General features: G+C 45.8%; 1 protein-coding gene across 1 annotated transcript in view; it reads left to right on the top strand.

Moving 5' to 3' along the window:
* MMP2 (matrix metallopeptidase 2) overlaps window positions 1-6,595 on the top strand; it is a 31,091-nt gene extending 24,496 nt beyond the window's left edge. The window contains exons 11-13 of the mRNA XM_056862534.1: window positions 4,389-4,548; window positions 5,347-5,456; window positions 6,452-6,595. Of these exons, the coding sequence (XP_056718512.1) occupies window positions 4,389-4,548; window positions 5,347-5,456; window positions 6,452-6,555 (374 nt within the window). The 3' untranslated portion in view covers window positions 6,556-6,595. The remainder of the gene's footprint in view (window positions 1-4,388; window positions 4,549-5,346; window positions 5,457-6,451) is intronic.
* Window positions 6,596-18,881: the final 12,286 nt, after the last annotated feature.

Here is an 18,881-nt window from a genome sequence, read left to right on the forward strand (position 1 = left end):
AAGTAGGGTTGTGCAAAAAAAAAAAACAGGTAAATTTCGGGTTTATTGGGCCCGATTTTTTTCAGTAAACCCTGAATAAGTCAAATACCCATACCAGTAAAGGGGTATTTTGGCTTCATTTCCGGGTTTACCAGAAAATGTGGCTCAATTATAGTCTGTAGGGATTTTTTGAAGTTCCTGTGGGGGCATTTTTGGAGGTAGAGTCACCAAATTCTCAGCGTACCTTCAAGGGACTCTCCTTACATGAACCCCAAAGTTTGGTGATGACTGGCTCAGCGGGTCTAATGTTATGAGGTCCCAAAAGGGTCACCCCCTCCTCCATAGAGACAATGCTTCTCTATGAAGGAGTGGGTGTGACCCCTTCGGGACCCCATAAAATTAGACCCCCTGACCCAATCTTCACCAAACTATGGGGTTCATGCAAGGAGAGTCCCTTGAAGCTACACTGAAAATGTGGGAACTCTACCTCCAAAAATGCCTCCCCCAGAGCTCATTAAAAATTCCCATAGGGAAAAGCCTGGGGAAAGCCGAAGCCGAAAAAAGCCGAATAACTACTCGGCTGATTCAGCGATTGGCTGTCCGGCTTCGGCTTTATTCCCAGTTTTAATATTCCGCTTTAATTAAATCTGAAAAAAGCTGAAAAGGCCTTTTTCAGGTTTATTTTCAGTTCAGGTTTATCGATATGCACGACCGTATTCCAAAGATTTGTGTTTCCAATTGACCCTCAGTCAGTGGAATTCTACACTGCTTATAAAAGAGGGCCATGCAGCTTTCCCACCCCTTTTATGTTACCTCAGGGTTGTAGAAGGCAGTGCGGTGCAGCTTGTTTGTATCTCACAGTGATGTGGGCAGCCCTGAGCCATGTAGGAGGAGCTTGTATTTTGGCTCCTCCCATGATTCATGTAGGAGGAGCTTGTGCAATGCCCCCTTTACAACATAGGGGGTTGATGGCGCGAGAAAAAATCACAGTCTGGGCTCCCGCTTGTGGCCTGAGCTTCCATATTATTCTAGTAATACTGGAAAGAATCACGATTCTTGGAATTCCCATGCTGTCAAGATTATTTTAGAAGGATGCTAAGTTCTGGTACAGACCTCTCATCTCTTGGAAGTTGTCATCTGTTGTATATTTCTGCTCAGAGCCATGTAGAGTAGTGGTTAAGAGTGGTGGTTTGGAGCAATGTACTCTAATTTGGTGAACTAGGTTGGTTTCCCCACTCCTCTACATGAAGCCTGCCGAGTGACCTTGGGCTAGTCCCAGCTCTCTTAGAGTTCTCTCAGCCCTACCTACCTCACAGGGTGTCTGTTGTGGGGAGGGAAAGAGAAGGTGATTGTAAGCCGGTTTGATTCTTCCGTAAGTGGTAGAGAAAGTCGGCATATAAAAACCAACTCTTCTTCTTCATGTGAATAACTGCACCCCATCTTGGCTACCTTTCTGCTTTAACTGTTTTTGCACAATGCATAATATTATAAGAAAGTGAGGCATGGAAACAGAATGGCCACCATCATTGGAAGTGGATAAATATTAGCAACAGATAAAGACAGACGCTCAGCAGGTCAGTGAGAAGATCCAGCGCAGGAATGCAACGGGAAGGGGTGCCAAACACTTTTCAGTTTTGGCTGTAGAAATATAATCTTTGCTGATGAGAGTTTCCAACATGAGAGCATTAGAATAAAAAAAAGCAGAGATGAGACACGTGTGAGGATGTCCTGTTCTTCCTTTTTATATGCCAATAAAGGCTTGTGTTGTATTGTGTGTGAGGATGTCCAATCAGGCCAACTCTAAAAGCAGCACACCCCACAGAGTCCACTTTGCATCATGTTGCTCTAAGTGGCTTTGTGCTTTTGAATGTCGAACATGATGTGCAGTTAAGTGTATTGCAGATAAGACACATGGGGCAAAGGCCAGGATGACTTCGATCTGCTTTAGGCTGCAGACCTGCCTTTGCAGATAAGTTTCCCAAATATGTGACTCCTGCTGTGTGAAGTCAGAAATACCCATGCTGCAAAATATAAGGCTGAGTTCTGCCCACACCTAGTCAGGGGGTTTGATATGGACCACCTATGAAGTATTAGAGTTTTAAGAACTATGCACTTGTTATCTGCCAAATCCAAAACTATGTTCTCTCCAAGCATCTAACATAACAGCTTTGCAGATTGAAAAAGCAATGAAAATAAAAAGAAAAGAGACTGCTGCCTATTAAAGCACTCCGTGTGTGTGTGAGTCTATTTACATGAATTTCTTGCAGCTGCGTTGGCTGGGGTATTGGAGCAGGGAGGTTGTTTTCAATGTTTTAAAGAAGTGAGCCAGCAAAAATCTGTCCACTGCAACATGACTAAACATCTCCAGACACGCTAAAAAGAAAGTTACTGGGGCTGCATGCTGCTGCATGGTTTCTTTAAAGGGTGGAGAAAAGATGGATAATGAATCCCATATGTCTGAATGGCATCTGAGTTTGGATTACATGATAGAGTGAATGTAGCCAAAACACCTCATTTGTCGGTCCAAGCATTACATTCTCTTTCCCCTACCCCCAGCCAGGGACCACTGGGAGGGGAAAAAAAAAAGAAGCTTAAATATTGTTTGCTATAGAAATGTAATTAGTTCACTGTAATAAAAATCCCAAACAATTCAAATTGCTAAGCAGGTCGGTAGGCAAAGCGATCTTGATATTCTCTAACAAAAACTCTTGCAGTTCAAATCTCAAGTGATTTAAGAGCCCTTTTTTATTTTTTAAAAATGGAAATTAATGGATTAACTTAAAAATTATCCCGTTTTTGAAAAGCATATAGTCTTTTGCACATGTGCATTGTTACATAGCCTGATGGCACTGTCATGCTGCATGCATACTGCTTCACTCAGGAACAAAAACAAAGATTATTTCTCATGAGTTAACTTGTGCTACCACAGTATTTTTTTAAAGAAAATCCTACTTTTCACTGTTCCCATAAACAAGTTCTGAATCTTCTTCGATTTTCATGCACGCTGAATACTCCACTTGCAATCCACTTTCAATGCACTCTACCGATCCTTTGCAAGTGGGTTTTGCCATTTCACACTGGGCTTTCCTGGATGTTCATTTTCCTCGCTTGTAAATTCATATTTCTTCAGGGTGTTTGTTTTCACTTCTACTTGTGTTTTGCTCCCTCTAGTGGTCAATTCGATATCACACAGGTTTATGGCCAGCAAATCTGCAGGTTTTTCTGCCTGATATAAACCTGTGTGATTTAGAATCAACCACTAGAAGGAGCAAAACACATGCAGACATGGGGGAAAAAACTGGCAAAACAGGAACTTACAAGCAAAGAAAATGAGAATGCAGAAATATTATCCAGTTGCAAAGTGCATTGAAAGTGGATGGGAAGTGTATTAGCATATGTGAAAGTGTTTGATAAGGTTGTTGCGCATGCACGGTTTTTCAAAGGATCATTCGTGTTCTAGTTTCCCTTGTGTGTCTGTTTTTTTGTGTGTTTTTTTTGTATCTTTAAAAATAATGTGAATGGGACAGGTATAAACATGGAAATGGTACTCGTCAGGAAGGGACAGTACTTTAATAAAAGTCATTCAACAGGATGAGAAAGCAACAGCACAAAAACAGCCCACCTTACCAGCAGACGAAGCTGGAAGCTTCTTTTCTGGCTCATTGTGTGCTCTTCTTTGTATACCCATGATTCTCCATTCTGCCTCTTGTTAATCAGCATGCCAGGGCCTTAGGCACAGATTAGCAACTAGAACTAACAAGAACCACAGCCACTGCGTAGCCACAAATGGCTTTCAAGTAAGGTTGCCGGGCAATTGGCCAGAGATGGGGGAAGGCAGGTAGTTACTGCGGAGGATGGCTATCCTCGTCGCCGCATGATGACGTCCTTTCTGGCGTGACCTGGAAGTGGTAGCATCGCATGAAGGCAATGCTCTAGTACTCACCCCTAAACTCTATGGAGCTTATTAAGAGTCCCAAGAAACAAAATGGCTACTCTACAAGATAAAGTCTTAACCCAGGCTAGCCTGATCTCATCAGATCTTGGAAGCTAAGTGGGGTCATCTCTGGTTAGCACTTGGATTGAAGACCAAGGAAGTCCAGGGTTGCTATGCAGAGGCAGGCAATGGCAGACCACCTCTGTTTGTCTCTTGCCTTGAAAGCCCTCCAGGGTCATCATACACCAGCTGTGATTTGATTGCACTTTCCACCCGAAATAAAAGAATCTTTCATTGGAAGGAGTCCCCTTCTCTAGAAGGAAAGCAGCTATGGGACCCAGCTCACAGTTCTCATCCCTTCCCCTTGTTTTAAGTGATGAAATTTGAGAACCTCTAATCTGGAAAACCTGTTTTCCTTCTAGTTGACTCATTTCTAACTGTGATATCATTATCACCCGATGCCTTGTTTTCGTAGGGAATGAATACTGGGTCTATTCAGCGAGCACTTTGGAGAGAGGTTATCCAAAGAGACTCACTAGCCTGGGACTGCCTCCTGACGTTACACAGGTCAATGCAGCTTTCAACTGGAGCAAAAACAAGAAGACGTACATTTTTGCAGGGGACAAATTTTGGAGGTAAAGCATTGGCTTTTAAGCCTGACAGACTTATTTCGGGAGCCAGAGCCCATTAACGCTCACACATACACACATGCAAGCCAACATAAAGGAATGGTGTGGAGTTTACATTAGAAAGAGAGGCCAGAATGCCCAGCAATGTGAGAGACTGGTGCATTGTAGAGAAACACAAATCACAACAAGATCCATCCACAGGAATGACAGTGCAATCCCATGCAAAGTCGTACACATGAACACATGAAGCTGCTTTATAATGAATCAGACCATTGGTCCATCACGGTCAGCACTGTCTACTCAAACAAGTAGTGGCTCTCCAGGGTCTCAGGTAGTGGTCTTTCACATCACCTACCATGCTGCTGAGGTCTCACTGCTCCCCAAACCCCATTTTCCCCAAGCTGCATCCCCAAATCTCCAGGAATTTCCTAACCCGGAGTTGGTAACCCTATATTAGACTCAGAAGGGGCCTCACAGACCATCTAGTCCCCCTCCTCAATGCAGGAGATGCAAAGCTACAGCATCCTTGACTGGTGGCTGTCCAACCTCCAGGAAGAGATGGTACCTCCCCCTCCATTGGTTCCATCATTCATTTGCTTTTTACTTGAATCTCTATGCACAACTTTGATGTGATGGTTATTTGGAAACATCTGAGGCAAAATCTAAGCAATGATAACATTGAAAGTAAGTAAGTAAGTAAATATTTATTATGGTCCTCGACCAGACATAGAATTAAAAGTTTAACATAAGTTGTAAATATCAAGTCTTCAATCAAACACTAATCTTTTAAAACCTATTTTACAGGTACAATGAAGTGAAGAAGAAAATGGACCCCGGCTTCCCCAAATTAATTGCAGATGCTTGGAATGGTGTTCCAGACAGCTTAGATGCTGTTCTTGACGTGAGCGGAACAGGTAAGCCAGCAGCGGGCATCTTGTGTAGAGAGAGCCCCCAGAGCTGTTACTTGAGTATGGTACATAAATGCTGAGGGACGTTCTTTCTTGTAGGGGTCACTAGTCATTTCCCCCCTGCACTTACATCCAATGAAAGCTGAAGTTATTGAGGAGTTGGAATTGCCAACCTCTAGGTGGGGCCTAGAATTTTCCCAGAATTACAACTGATCTCTAGATTACAGAATCAGCTTTCCTGGAAGAAATGGCAGGTTTGGAGGGTGGACTTTATGGTAGGAATGTGTACTTCAAAAATGTTGTAATAATTTTGGATCTAGATTTCAGGCAGGCATTGTTTCGTTATCCTGGTTTTTTTCAGAAGGGTTGTTAATGGTTCTTGATTTTGGGGGGGGTCTATTTTTGGGGAGCTCTTCAACTGGTGACCATTATTTTTGCCACCCCCACCCCCAGGCAAAGGTCAGGAGGTTGCCAGCCAAAGCAACCTGGTCCTTCTACTCAAGCCTCCAGGAGTTTCCCTACCAGAGTTGGCAACCCTATGAGCGGCTGGCCATCCATCCTATTTGCAGGTTGACCAAAGTTCAACTGCCTTCTCAATTCTGTGATGAATAAGTTGTCCCCATTTCAGAAGCATGCCCATGCAATTGTATTGTATGTAAATCGAAGATTAGGAGCTCTGTGGTGCAGAGTGGTAAACTGCAGTACTGCAGTCCAAGCTCTGCTCACGACCTGAGTTCGATCCCAGCAGAAGTTGGTTTCAGGTAGCCGGCTCAAAGTTGACTCAGCCTTCCATCCTTCCGAGGTCGGTAAAAAGAGGACCCAGCTTGCTGGGGGTAAAGGGAAGATGACTGAGGAAGGCAACGGCAAACCACCCCGTAAACAAAGTCTGCCTAGTAAACGTAGGGATGTGATGTCACCCCATGGGTCAGGAATGACCCGGTGCTTGCACAGGAGACCTTTACCTTTTTAAATTGAAGATATATATTTTTTTCTCTTTGCAGGCTTCAGCTACTTCTTCAAGGACTGGTATTATCTCAAACTGGAAGACCAGAGTCTGAAGATTGTTAAAGTTGGCAATGTGAAATCTGATTGGCTAGGCTGCTGAACTGAGTGACAGTTTAATAACCAAAAACATGTACACTTTTTTTTTTTTGTACACATCCTTTGTCTAACCTGCAACTAGCGATAGACCTGTATGTTAATTCATGGGCCAGTCTGGAACTGGTATCGAGTCGCTCAATTACCATTACTTTTTGCAACCATGTATTAGATCATGTGATTAAGCACACGTACTTAGGAGTAAGTTCCATCTGGACCAGGGAATTTACTTCTAAATCCATGCATTTAAGTTTAAGGGTGCCAGAAGACACATTACTAGGACTTTGTTTTTTCCATTGCTTAATTTAAGACTTTGGGAGCCTTTAGGCGCACAATAAAAGATGTTTACTTCAGTAGCCTGAAATATGGTACTATGTTCAGTTTTCCACTGTTGCAGATTGGTGCTAATGGTAAAACAGCTGTGATTCTTGGTTTCCCTGGGTCTTAAGCAAGGGGGACAAAAAAATTGAATTCGCCAAAAAATTAATAAACTTTCCCTGCAGATTTGAAATTTGCCTACCAGGGAGCAAGTTAGGTTAGGGTCAGTTTTCCCCCCACCTAATATGGTTGTTTTGTATATGCAGGGAGATTATTTGTACATGCAGACGTATATTCAAACATTGGATTCCCCCATCCGAAACTTGAAGTGGTACTATCCTGCAACATCTACATCATATGGACCTGCTGATCATGCAGTCTTTAAAAAACCCCACAGATGTTAGGAGCCAAAAAAAAATATCGCTTCCAAATGTGAACATTTCAGTTTTGAAATCCCGATTCCAAAATCAATGTGTTTAGATTTGGTCTTCAAAATACTCTGATACCCATAACTATCAATTCGTGATAAGCAGAGGTCGATCTGAATCACATAAGGCAGGAATGTCTCTGATCTCAGCCACGTCCCAACTTGGTAATAAGAAGAGGATTGTTGGTTATTTGATCCATAGTGCAGTTTTGCATCAGAATCAGATTTACCCCTCTTTAGGTCTACTCAGAATCAGATGTTCTACCAGCATTTGCGACGTCCTCAAAAATACTCCAAATGGATTCTCGAAACTGAAAATGTAACTTGCATTTTCAGAATAAAACTTTAGAATGGTAATTTAGAGTTTGTGCAGTTCTGAGTCTCTCTCTTTTATACATATATATTCATTCTCGGTTTGGTTTTTGCCAAAACGAGGCTTCTTACTCTGAATAGCTATATCCTTGTGATTCCTTCCTGGATGGTTTTGCTTCCGTTTCTTTACACCGCAGTGCAGGAAGGCACAGGTTGTCTGGGGGTTTGACCTAAGCATTGACACATGATGGAATCATAGCCAGGAACTGTTTGAAAAGTATTGTTTCAAAGCAAGTTGAAATCTCTTTCGTTAAAGCCAGCGGTTTGCTTTATGCATTTTGTTACCCACCTTAACATGTTTTATGTGGGAGGAATGACTCAGATCATCAAAGCCAAAGTGTTATTTAGAAATGCCAGATTTGGACCATTATCTTGTTTTTTGTTTTTTTTCCCCATTTGTAACATATCAAGGCGTTTCTTGTTGCTCTCTCTCCCTTACTTTTTTTTTAAAAAAAGTTTTCACTCTAGAACCTGGTTGATTGTTTATGTTAAAATAATTTCATTTAAAGGGGGGAAACTGCATACTTGAAACAGTGCTATAAATAAAGAAAATACTGTCTTGGTTCTTTGTACATGGTTAATATCTCAAATAACAAGTATTTGGAGAAGAAGTTGGTTTTTATATACCGATTCTCTCTACCTTTTAAGGAGTCTCAAACCAGCTTACAATCTCCTTCCCTTTTTTCTCCCCACAACAAACACCTTGTGAGGTAGGTGGAATTGAGAGAGTTCAGAAAGAACTGCAACAAGCCCAAGGTCACCCAGCAGGCTTCATGTGGAGGAGTGAGGAAATCAGCCCGGTTCACCAGATTAGAGTTCGTCAATTGTCACGCATGTGGAGGAGTGAGGAATCAAACCCGGTTCTCCAGATTAGAGTCCACTGCTCCAAACCACGGCTCTTAACCATTACATCACACTGGCTCAGAGCATCAGAGATTATTTATTAAGGCCCAATTCACTGAAGTGGTCAGCCTCCAAGATTGTGTAGCACTATGGCTTCCAGTTGCCAGCTCTGGGCTAGGAAATTCCTGGAGATTTGGGGATGAAGCTTAGAGAGGGCAAGGTTTGGGGAGGGGAGGAACCTCAGCAGGATATAATGCTAATGTTCATGAAGGATAGGGGCATTCATGGCTATTGGTAAAACTGGATACTAGTCATGATGCATACCTATTCTCTCCAGGATCAGAGGAACATGCCTATTATATTAGGTGCTGTGGAGCACAGGCAGGATGGTGCTGCTGCAGTTGTCTTGTTTGTGCGCTTCCTGGAGGCACCTGGTTGGCCACTGTGTGAACAGACTGCTGAACTTGATGGACCTTGGTCTGATCCAGCAGGGCCTTTCTTATGTTCTTATAGGGTGCACTCTCCAAATCAGCCATTTCCTCCAGGGGAATTGGTTTCTGCAGTTTGGAGACCAGACCAGTTGTAATTCTGAAAGAGCTCCAGGCGCCACCTGGAAGTTTGCAACCCTACCCTGAGCAAAACCAAGCCAACCCCTGTCTCTTACTAGCCATCAAAATAATAAGATGGGTAGTCACATGAACACATGAAGCTGCCTTATACTGAATCAGACCCTTGGTCCATCAAAGTCTGTATTGTGTACTCAGACCAGCAGCAGCTCTCCAGGGTCTCAGGCAGAGGTCTTTCACATCACCTACTTCCCTAGTCCCTTTAACTGGAGATGGTGGGAATTAAACCTGGGACCTTCTGCATGCCAAGCAGATGCTCTACCTCTGAGCCACGGCCCCTCCCCTTTTCTACTTTGCAACATAATAGCATGGGGGAAAGGGTGAATCAGGTGGGAAAACAGGGTTGCCAGGTCCCTCTGGCCACCAGCAGGGGTGGGGGGTTGGGTTGCCAGACCCAGGTTGGGAAACTCCTGGAGATTTGGGAATGCAGACTGGGGAGGACAGGGATCTCAGTGGGGTGCAATGCCATAGAGCCCACCTTCCAAAGCATCTGTTTTCTCTGGGGGAACTGATCTCTGTAGTCTGAAGATGAGCTGTAATTCTGGGGTACCTAGAGTTGCCAGGTCCCTTTTTGCCACCGGCGGAAGGTTTTTGGAGTGGAGCCTGAAGGGGAGGGGTTTAGGGAGGGGAGGGACTTCAACGCCATAGAGTCCAATTGCCAAAGTGGCCATATTCTCCAGGTGAACTGATCTCTACAGGCTGGAGATCAGTTGTAATAGCAGGAGAACTCCAGCTAGTACCTGGTAACCATAGGGGGGATCACCAGGTCCCACCTAGAGGCTCCCTATGCCTGTGGAGGGTGGCACTTGAGAAGAAGAGGGAGCTCAGCAGGAATGTGACACCATACTGTCCACCCTCAAATGCTTGCATTTCGTCCAGGAGCATTGAAGGCTGAAACATGCCATTACTAATCCGTTCCTAAACCTCTTCAGTATCCCACTGACAGAGACAGAAGCTGATAAAATAAAACAACATTCCCAGGAGCCTCGCAGTTTCAATATCGTGCCTTCAGGCTATTGTTGAAGGAAAGAAACAGAATTGTTCCAGACGGTGACTAACCTGTTGGGCTCTGAAGACAATGCCCACAGAGCCAAAATAAACTCCAACTTTAAAAGAATACTGATTTTTATTTGCATTGGCCTGGGGCTTGGCAAGCTAACTGAAGAGTTGTTCTAAAGTAGTTCTTTTCATTTTCCAGTGTTGCGATTTCAGCCCTCTCTCTGATGTCCAAAGTTGCTACATCTTCATATTTCCAACCAGGAAGGCAATCCATCTTTACACCACACCCAAGCGGCAGAAGCATGCCTGAGCCATCTCTGGGTCACCTCGACAGTATGAACACACGCCCCTCCCCCAAAAAGTAGATGGGGCTCACACAGTCCAGTCTGGAAGAATATACCCTTCAACTTAAAAAATGGCCACTTCTACAGCTGCTTATTGGGCTTTCAAAGAAGACTCCTGACCCGCATAGATGAGCAATCTCCTTCACAAGAGCTGCCTTGGTCATGATTGGCTTGCTCCCATATCAACCCCCCCTTTCCCTTGGTGGTGGTGATAAGTGCCATCAAGTCACAGCCAATTTGTGTCGACCCCGTAGGTTTTTCAAGGCAAGAAGAAGAAGAAGAAGAAGAAGAAGAAGAAGAAGAAGAAGAAGAAGAAGAAGAAGAAGAAGAAGAAGAAGAAGAGTTGGGTTTTATATGCTAACTTTCTCTACTGCTTAAGGGAGTCTCAAACTGGCTTACAATCACCTTCCCTTCCCTTCCCCTCCCCACAACGGACACCCTGGGAAGTAGGTGGGTCTGAGAGTTCTAACAGAGCTGTGACTTGCCCAAGGTCACCCAGGCAGTGTGTAGTAGTAGGGAAACTGATCCAGTTCACCAGATTAGCCTTTGCCTCTCATGTGGAGGAGTGGGGGGAATCAAACCCGGTTCTTCAGATCAGCGTCCACCACGCCAAACCATCGCTCTTAACCACTACATCATGCTGGCAAGAAATTTTCAGAGGTGGTTTGTCATTGCTGCCTTTGCACAGCTATAGGGTTGCCAGCTTTGGATTGGGAAACAACTGGAGATTTTATGGGTGGAGCCTGGGGAGGTCGGGAACCTCAGCAGGGTATAATGCTATACAGTCCGCCCTCCAAAGCAGCCATTTTCTCCAGGGGAAGTGATTTTGGTCATTTGGAGAGCAATTGTAATAGCAGGAGATCTCGAGGTGCCACCTAGAGGTTGGTAACCCTAGCACAGGAACCCTGGATTTTCTTGGTAGTCACTCATCCACGTACTAACCACGGGCAACCCTAACTAGTATCAGAGATCTAATGGGGGTTGGGCAAGCCTTGGTCCTCCAGGTCAGGGCACTGTTTGTGAATTCCATTACATTAGTCATTGTCTGTAACTCTCCCTTTCCTATGTTCAATAATATACCAAGGACACTGAAAAACTGCCACAACCTTGCCTTAGTGATTTGACTACTCTTCATGTGCTCTTCATGGGGCTGCCCTTGAAGACAGTTTGGAAACTGCAATCGGTACAGAATGCGGCAGGAGAGCCAGCGTGGTACAGTGGTTGCGAGCGGTGGTTTGGAACGGTGGGCTCTGATCTGGAGAACCGGGTTTGATTCCCCACTCCTCCTCTTCTTCTTCTTCTTCTTCTTCTTCTTCTTCTTCTTCTTCTTCTTCTTCTTCTTCTTCTTCTTCTTCTTCTTCTTCTTCTTTTCTTCTTCTTCTCACCTGCTTCTGTTCTCAGAATAAGCCAGAGTTATGTTACCTTTATATTTGTTTCCAGGCCCAATACAAGGTGCAGGTTTTGACCTGCAAAGTCCTAAACAGCTCGGGTCTTGAGTGCTTATAAGACCATCTCCATCTGCACTGTCTAATCAGCAGAAAGGGCCCTTCTACGAGAAACCAGCCTTATCTGAAACTAAGCTGGGAGAGCATTTTCCTCTGCCTTCCACCTAGGGTATGCTCTCCCCAGGTACTGAGAATGACCACATCCAGGGCCTTTAGAACACATTCCAGAGATCCTTTGCCTAAAAGTGGCCGTGGCAAAGTATATTATGTGTTGGCGACACTGGCTGTGGGGTTGCCAATCTCCAGGTGGGGCCATTCAGAGAATGGGAGAGCAGGGCAGAGCTGCTTCCTTCTATTTGTGGGCTTCTCCAGGACATTTTGAAGGTCAATAAGAGAAATGGGATGCTGGATTAGCAGCCCAGGAACCTTTGATTTGAGGGGATTTTTGCATGGTTATATTCTTATAGCTTGCTCAGAGAGGTTATACTTGAGGGTGGAAACCTTGTAGTGGGCATAACACAGGAAAATGGACAAACAGTGCCACTTAGAGGCCAGATGAAGGAAGTGCAGTTCTGCTCTCCTGGTGCGGATTTTGAGAAATGGATTTCTGCCAGGACCTCCCGTCCGGATCAGCAAACACTTGATAGAGTGCTGTTTCTTGCTAGTCCTGCTGTCAAAATGTGCAGATTCTTCTGTTTTCTCAATTTCCTTTCCCTATTTTTAGAGATCCAAAAGGTAGTGTCCACATGGCGGAGCAAGGAGTTTGAGAACCTCTTGAACAGCACCAAGAAGTTGCTCTCCACCAGTTCACCCCACTGTGCAATGGTACCAGATCCGGATTCAATAAACTTAAGAACATGCTGGATCAGACCAAGGTCCAGCAGTCTGTTCACACAGTGGCCAACAAGGTGACTCTAGGAAGCCCACAAGCAAGACGACTGCAGCAGCATCCTGCCTGTGTTCCACAGCACCTAATATTATAGGCATGCTCCTCTGAGAGAGAATAGGTAATCATCATTACTAGTACCATTTTTACTAGTAGCCATGGATAGCCCTCTCCTCCATGAACATGTCCACTCCCCTCTTAAAACCTTCCAAATTGGCAGCCATCTCCACATCCTGGGGCAGGCAGTTCCACGATTTAACAATGGTCTTAGCTAACTTTCTCTCAGAGTTCTAGTCTGTGCCATTAATGCAGAACCAACATGATCCTTATGGCACCTTGCAGGCCAACACAACTTTTTTATTCTAGAATTTTACTTAATTGTTTTTATTTATTTAATTTACATTCTTTACAGTTCACCTTTCTCTCCCAGACGCAAGGCAGATTACACAGAGTGAGTCTGTATTAGGGTTGCCAGCTCAGGGTTGGGAAATACCTGGATATTTTTGGGGTGAAGCCTGAGCAGGGAAGGGTTTAGTGAGGGAAGGGGCTTCAGAGGGGTATAATGCCATATAGAGTCCACATTCCATAACAGCCATTTTCTTCAGGTGAACTGATCTCTGCTGCATGGAGATCAGTTGTAATAGCGGGAGATCTCCAGCCACTGCTGGAGGTTGGCAACTCTAATCTGTACAATCAACAATGAAACAGGATTAGGACTGCAGAAATCTGGGACCACCTAGAAAAATCTAAAAACTAGAACGAAAGCAAAGCATAAGCATTAGCGTGACACATTCAATGAAAAGAAGAAGAAGAAGAAGACTTGGTTTTTATATGCTGATTTACTCTCCCACTTAAGGAAGAATCAAACCTGCTTACAATCACCTTCCCTTCCCCTCTCCACAACGGACACCCTGTGAGATAGGTTGGGCTGAGAGACCTCTAAAGAGAGCTGTGACTTGCCCAAGGTCACCCAGCTGGCATCATGTGAAGGAGAGGGGAAACCAACCCGGTTCACCAGATTAGCGTCCGCTGCTCATGTGGAGGAGTGGGGAATCAAACCAGGTTCTCCAGATAAGAGTCCACCGTTCCAAACCACTGCTCTTAACCACTACATCACACTGGCTCTAGTAGGTTCCTACTTACAGCAAGCTATACACAGTAGCACATAGTTGGGTCCTACTTGCATACTCAAACTATACACAGTAGTACATAGTAGGGTCCTACTTACAGCAAGCTATACCCAGTAGTAAAGAGCACAGTCGCTAATCATTTATCCATTCCAAGTACATTTGTGAACCATTTTGTACAGTGAAAATCTATTACCTGTATAGAAAAGCCCTCTTGAATAAATCAATTTTACAAAGTATGGGAAAGCCAAGAGGGTGGAAGCTTTCCTGACCCCCCTCAGGCAGGCCATTGCAAAAGCTGTCTGGGGTCTGATGAAATGGTCTCTAATCCACAAAAGTTTGAGCAGCAGTAAAAGCACTTAACAGTGCTACCAAACCCCTGTTTTATTTTGCTGTAACCCAATTGACAAATCTACTCCTCTGGAATGGTTACGCAGTGAAGCAAATATTTATATGTTCTACGTACATTACTGTGGATATGGCTCACGCCACCACCCCCACGGGCAGGGAAAACCTGATGGTAACGTACAAGTGGTTTGCATGTGTGTGTAAAGTGCTGTTTACTCTGTGTATTTCCAGTCGCACACAAATGTATGTGCCGTTCTGCCAGGCAGGGGGGCTTTTCTGCGGGTTGCAAGACCGCTGCTCCAAAAGGCACATGATTCTCCTTTCTCCAAAAGAACTCCAGACAGATTGGAGAGACCCCACCACCTGAAGGGTAAGAGGTCCCCCCTTAGAGGAGACCCCTCATCCTTAAGTCAACAAAGAGTTTTGTAAGTAATAGATTTCTCTCTTTTGGATAAGGGATGAGCTGCCAAGGTTTTTGCAAGGCTCATAAAACAGGAGCCCTTTGCTCCCCATTCATTTTCCCCAAAGCGAATAGGAATTCTCTCTAGTTTATATGTACTTCACCTAATTTCACCAGGGGACTTGGCAACCCTACCTATTAGTGATGCAGGCAAAGAGGCCCGAAAGAGTCTTCTTCCTCCCTACCCCCACCAGCCGTTAACAGCCAGGTTGATACAGAGTTCTGGAGAACTCAAAATCTTGCACCATTTCTTGCTTCATTTTGGCTGTTCTGAATAAAAGATGTTACACAAATTTCGATGTTGCGTCTTTTCAGGCTGTTTTACTGGAATGCTTGTACTTCCACGCAAAAATCCAAAGGTGCCTGCAGGCTCAAAAAGGTTGGGGACCCTGGTATAGCCAGTCAGGGGTCACATGGTGGATGGGACACCGTGCTGTTATAAAGCCAATCAGACTGTCTACATAGCAACCGGAAGTGAGGAAAGGGGTGCCAAGACGTTGGAGCTTCTTCAGGCCTCCAGATATTTTTCAAAGAGAAAACCTAGGGTTTTCATAGGATCTTCCATAGGATACAGCCGTTTCAGATTCACAATGATATGGAATCATCTTCAGTCCTTCAAAAAGATGTCAGCAAAGTACATCACATAATGCAGCATACAACTTTGTATGCTGCATTATGTGATGTACTTTGCTGACATCTTTTTGTAACCTGATTTATGCTTACCCTACGTGGGATGGTATCAAGTTTGTGTATGACAGCACACTTTTTGGAAGCAATATTTGAAGGACTGAAGAAGGATTCCATATCATTGTGAATCTGAAATGGCCGTATTCTATGGAAGATTGTGGCTCCTTATGAAATTTTGTGCACAGAAACTGGATTGCTACTGTTACTCTGCTGAGACTCTTGGAAAATCATTGTGGCTCCTTGCTATATATATTGTACATATTGATTGTTAGTTTGTTGTGTGGTTACCTTGTTGAGTACAATATTGTACATGTTTTCACTTCAGTAGCTTATATAAATTGCACTTTTTTGTACATGACTGTTGCCCCTGTACTGTTTTCCTAACCTAATTGGTATTAGTGTAAAGGTGCCTTTTTCTTCTCCACCACCTGGAGGTTGGCAAGCTTAAGAAAGGCCATGCTGGATCAGACCAAGGTCCATCAAGTCCAGCAGTCTGCTCACACAGTGGCCAACCAGGTGCCTCGAGGAAACCCCCAAACAAGACAACTGTAGCAACACCATCCTGCCTGTGTTCCAAAGCACCTATAACAGGCCTGATCCAAGAGAGAAGAGGTATGCATCACGACTAGTATCCATTTTTTACTGGTAGCCATGGACAACCCTCTCCTCCATGAACATGTCCACTCCTCTTAAAGCCTTCCAAATTGACAGCCAACACCACATCTTGGGGCAGGGAGTTCCACAATTTAACTATGAAGAGTGCTTGTTTGTTTTGGACCCTTTGATAAGCACAGGCAGGGCCGGCGCTACCATGAGGCGAACTAGGCAGTCGCCTAGGGCACAGACCTCAAAGGGGCATGGAACCAGGGAGGGGCTGTGGCTCAGTGGTAGAGCCTCTGCTTGGCATGCAGAAGGTCCCAGGTTCAATCCCCGGCATCTCCAGTTCAAGGGACCAGGCATGTAGGTGATGTGAAAGACCCCTGCTTGAGACCCCGGAGAGCTGCTGCCAGTCTGAGTAGACAAGACTGATTTTGATGGACCAAAGGTCTGACTCAGTACAAGGCAGCTCCATGTGTTCAAGTAGTAGAAAAGGGCAAGAGTCCAGTAGCACCTTAAAGACTAACAAAAATATTTTCTGGTAGGGTATGAGCTTTCATATCTGAAGAAGTGAGCTGTGGCTCACGAAAGCTCATACCCTACCAGAAAATATGTTTGTTAGTCTTTAAGGTGCTACTGGACTCTGGCCCTTTTCTACTACTGCAGACAGACTAACACGGCTGTGTGTGTGTGTGTGTGTGTGTTAAATGCCGTCAAGTCGCTTCTGACTCATGGCGATTCTATGAATGAAAGTCCTCCAAAATGTCCCATCTTTGACAGTCTTGTTCAGATCTTGCAAACTGAAGGCTGTGCCTTCCTTTATCGAGTCCGTCCATCTCTTGCTGGGTCTTCCTCTTTTCCTGCTGCCCCCAACCTTTCCTAGCATGACGGTCTTTTCCAGTGACTCCTGTCGTCTCATGACATGACCAAAATACGACAGCCTCAGTTTAGTCACTTGAGCTTCCGGGGTCGGTTCACGGCTACCCACTGGGAATTATCCATGCGTTCAAGCGTTCGACTGACCTGAAGGCCATTAAAAAAAAAAATTAGCAATTCCAAGTTTGGTGCTTTTATTTTTTCTCCAAGACATTTGCTTTGGAAAATTGGTTTGCAATGGGTGTGGGTGGGTGGGTGCAAGTCGTTAGCCCTGCCTAGGGCGCAAAAAAAAAAAAAAGCCTGGCACGGGCCCCGAGCATAGGAGGAAGGCCGAAGGGGAACAGATGGCCACCCTCCACCTGCTGACTCTCCATCCTCCCCCCCCCCGCTCGTTTGGCGCGCAGGCGCAGAGAGGGGAAGGAGGAGCCGCATCTGGGCTCCTTAAAGCGGGCGGCGATGGCTCTTTGCACGGAGGCGGCGCTGGCGGAGAGCGGCATGGCGCACCTGCAGCCGCGCGCCCTCGCCCTGCCCCGCCAGCACTCCTTCTCCCCGCCGCAGGTCCTCAACCCCTTCGTGCAGGAGCAGCGGCCGAGCACCAAGGACAAGGGCCGGGTAAAGCCGGAGTAAACAAGGAGGAGGCGGGGGGGGAAGGAGGGAGAAGGCTTAAGGAGAGCATCTGGGGTGATGGGGGGGCTGGGATGCTTAGGAGGGGGCTGAAGGAGAGCATCTGGGGTGATGGGGGGGCTGGGATGCTTAGGAGGAGGCTGAAGGAGAGCATCTGGGGTGATGGGGGGGCTGGGATGCTTAGGAGGAGGCTGAAGGAGAGCATCTGGGGTGATGGGGGGCTGGGATGCTTAGGAGGAGGCTGAAGGAGAGCATCTGGGGTGATGGGGCTGGGATGCTTAGGAGGAGCCCCCCACCCCATGCATTAAGCCCCCACCCCCCTGGAGGAGCCGGAGAGGGGCTCGCTCCGGAGAGGAGATTCCTCGGGGTTCCCCTGTGAGGTCGGCCAGCGATGGCGAGGGGGGAGTCGCGGGCCAGCTGGAGGGGTGGACCCTTTGGCCGTTTATGCCGGGGAGGTTTGGGGGGGCTCAAACGCTTGGGAGGTTTCGCCTTGGGGTTGGCTGCTCCCTCGAGGCGCATTTTCCCCATCTGAATTCTCCAAACTCTGCAGGGGGGCTCATTTTTGAGTTTTGAGAATTTGTGTGTTAAGTGCCGTCAAGTCGCTTCCGACTCCTGGCGACCCTATGAATGAAAGTCCTCCAAAATGTCCTGTCTTGGACGGCCCGGCTCAGATCCTGCAAATTGAAGGCCCTGGGAAATGTGCATTTAGAGAGCAGCAAATCCAAGGCAAAACCTCCCATGCGTTTTCACTCATTTGCCTTGGATTTGCCCCTCTCTAGATGTGCATTTTCCCCATCTGGATTCTCCAAACTCAACAATCACCCCCCCCCATGCAGAGTTTGGAAAATCCAGATGGGGAAAATTTGCATCTGTGTGTGTGTAAAGTGCCATCAAGTCACAGCTGACTTATGACGACCCCTTTTGGGGTTTTCATAGCAAGAGACTAACAGAGGTGGTTTGCCAGTGCCTTCCTCTGCACAGCAACCCTGGTATTCCTCGGTGGTCTCCCATCCAAATACTAACCAGGGCTGACCCTGCTTAGCTTCTGAGATCTGATGAGATCAGGCTAGCCTGGGCCATCCAGGTCAGGGCAAAATGTGCATCTAGAGAGTGGCAAATCCAAAGCAAAAACTAGGTTGTGGCATGGGGCCAGATCAATTTTTAGGGAAAAGATGGCCTGTGTGCCCCCTTTTCCCCATTCTGGGGACCCCAATAAGGGGTTTTGGAGGAGGCCTGGAATAGGAAGATGCCCAGTTGGGGGCTGTCCGGGTAGTGGCACCATGCATAAATGGCCTTTGTTTCTCTGGGTTGGGTCGAGAGAGAGGCCGCCCTGCGGGATTTGGCGTGGGGCTCC

This window comes from Euleptes europaea, chromosome 17 (genome assembly GCF_029931775.1).
Source record: "Euleptes europaea isolate rEulEur1 chromosome 17, rEulEur1.hap1, whole genome shotgun sequence".
NCBI classification, from domain to species: Eukaryota; Metazoa; Chordata; class Lepidosauria; order Squamata; family Sphaerodactylidae; genus Euleptes; species Euleptes europaea.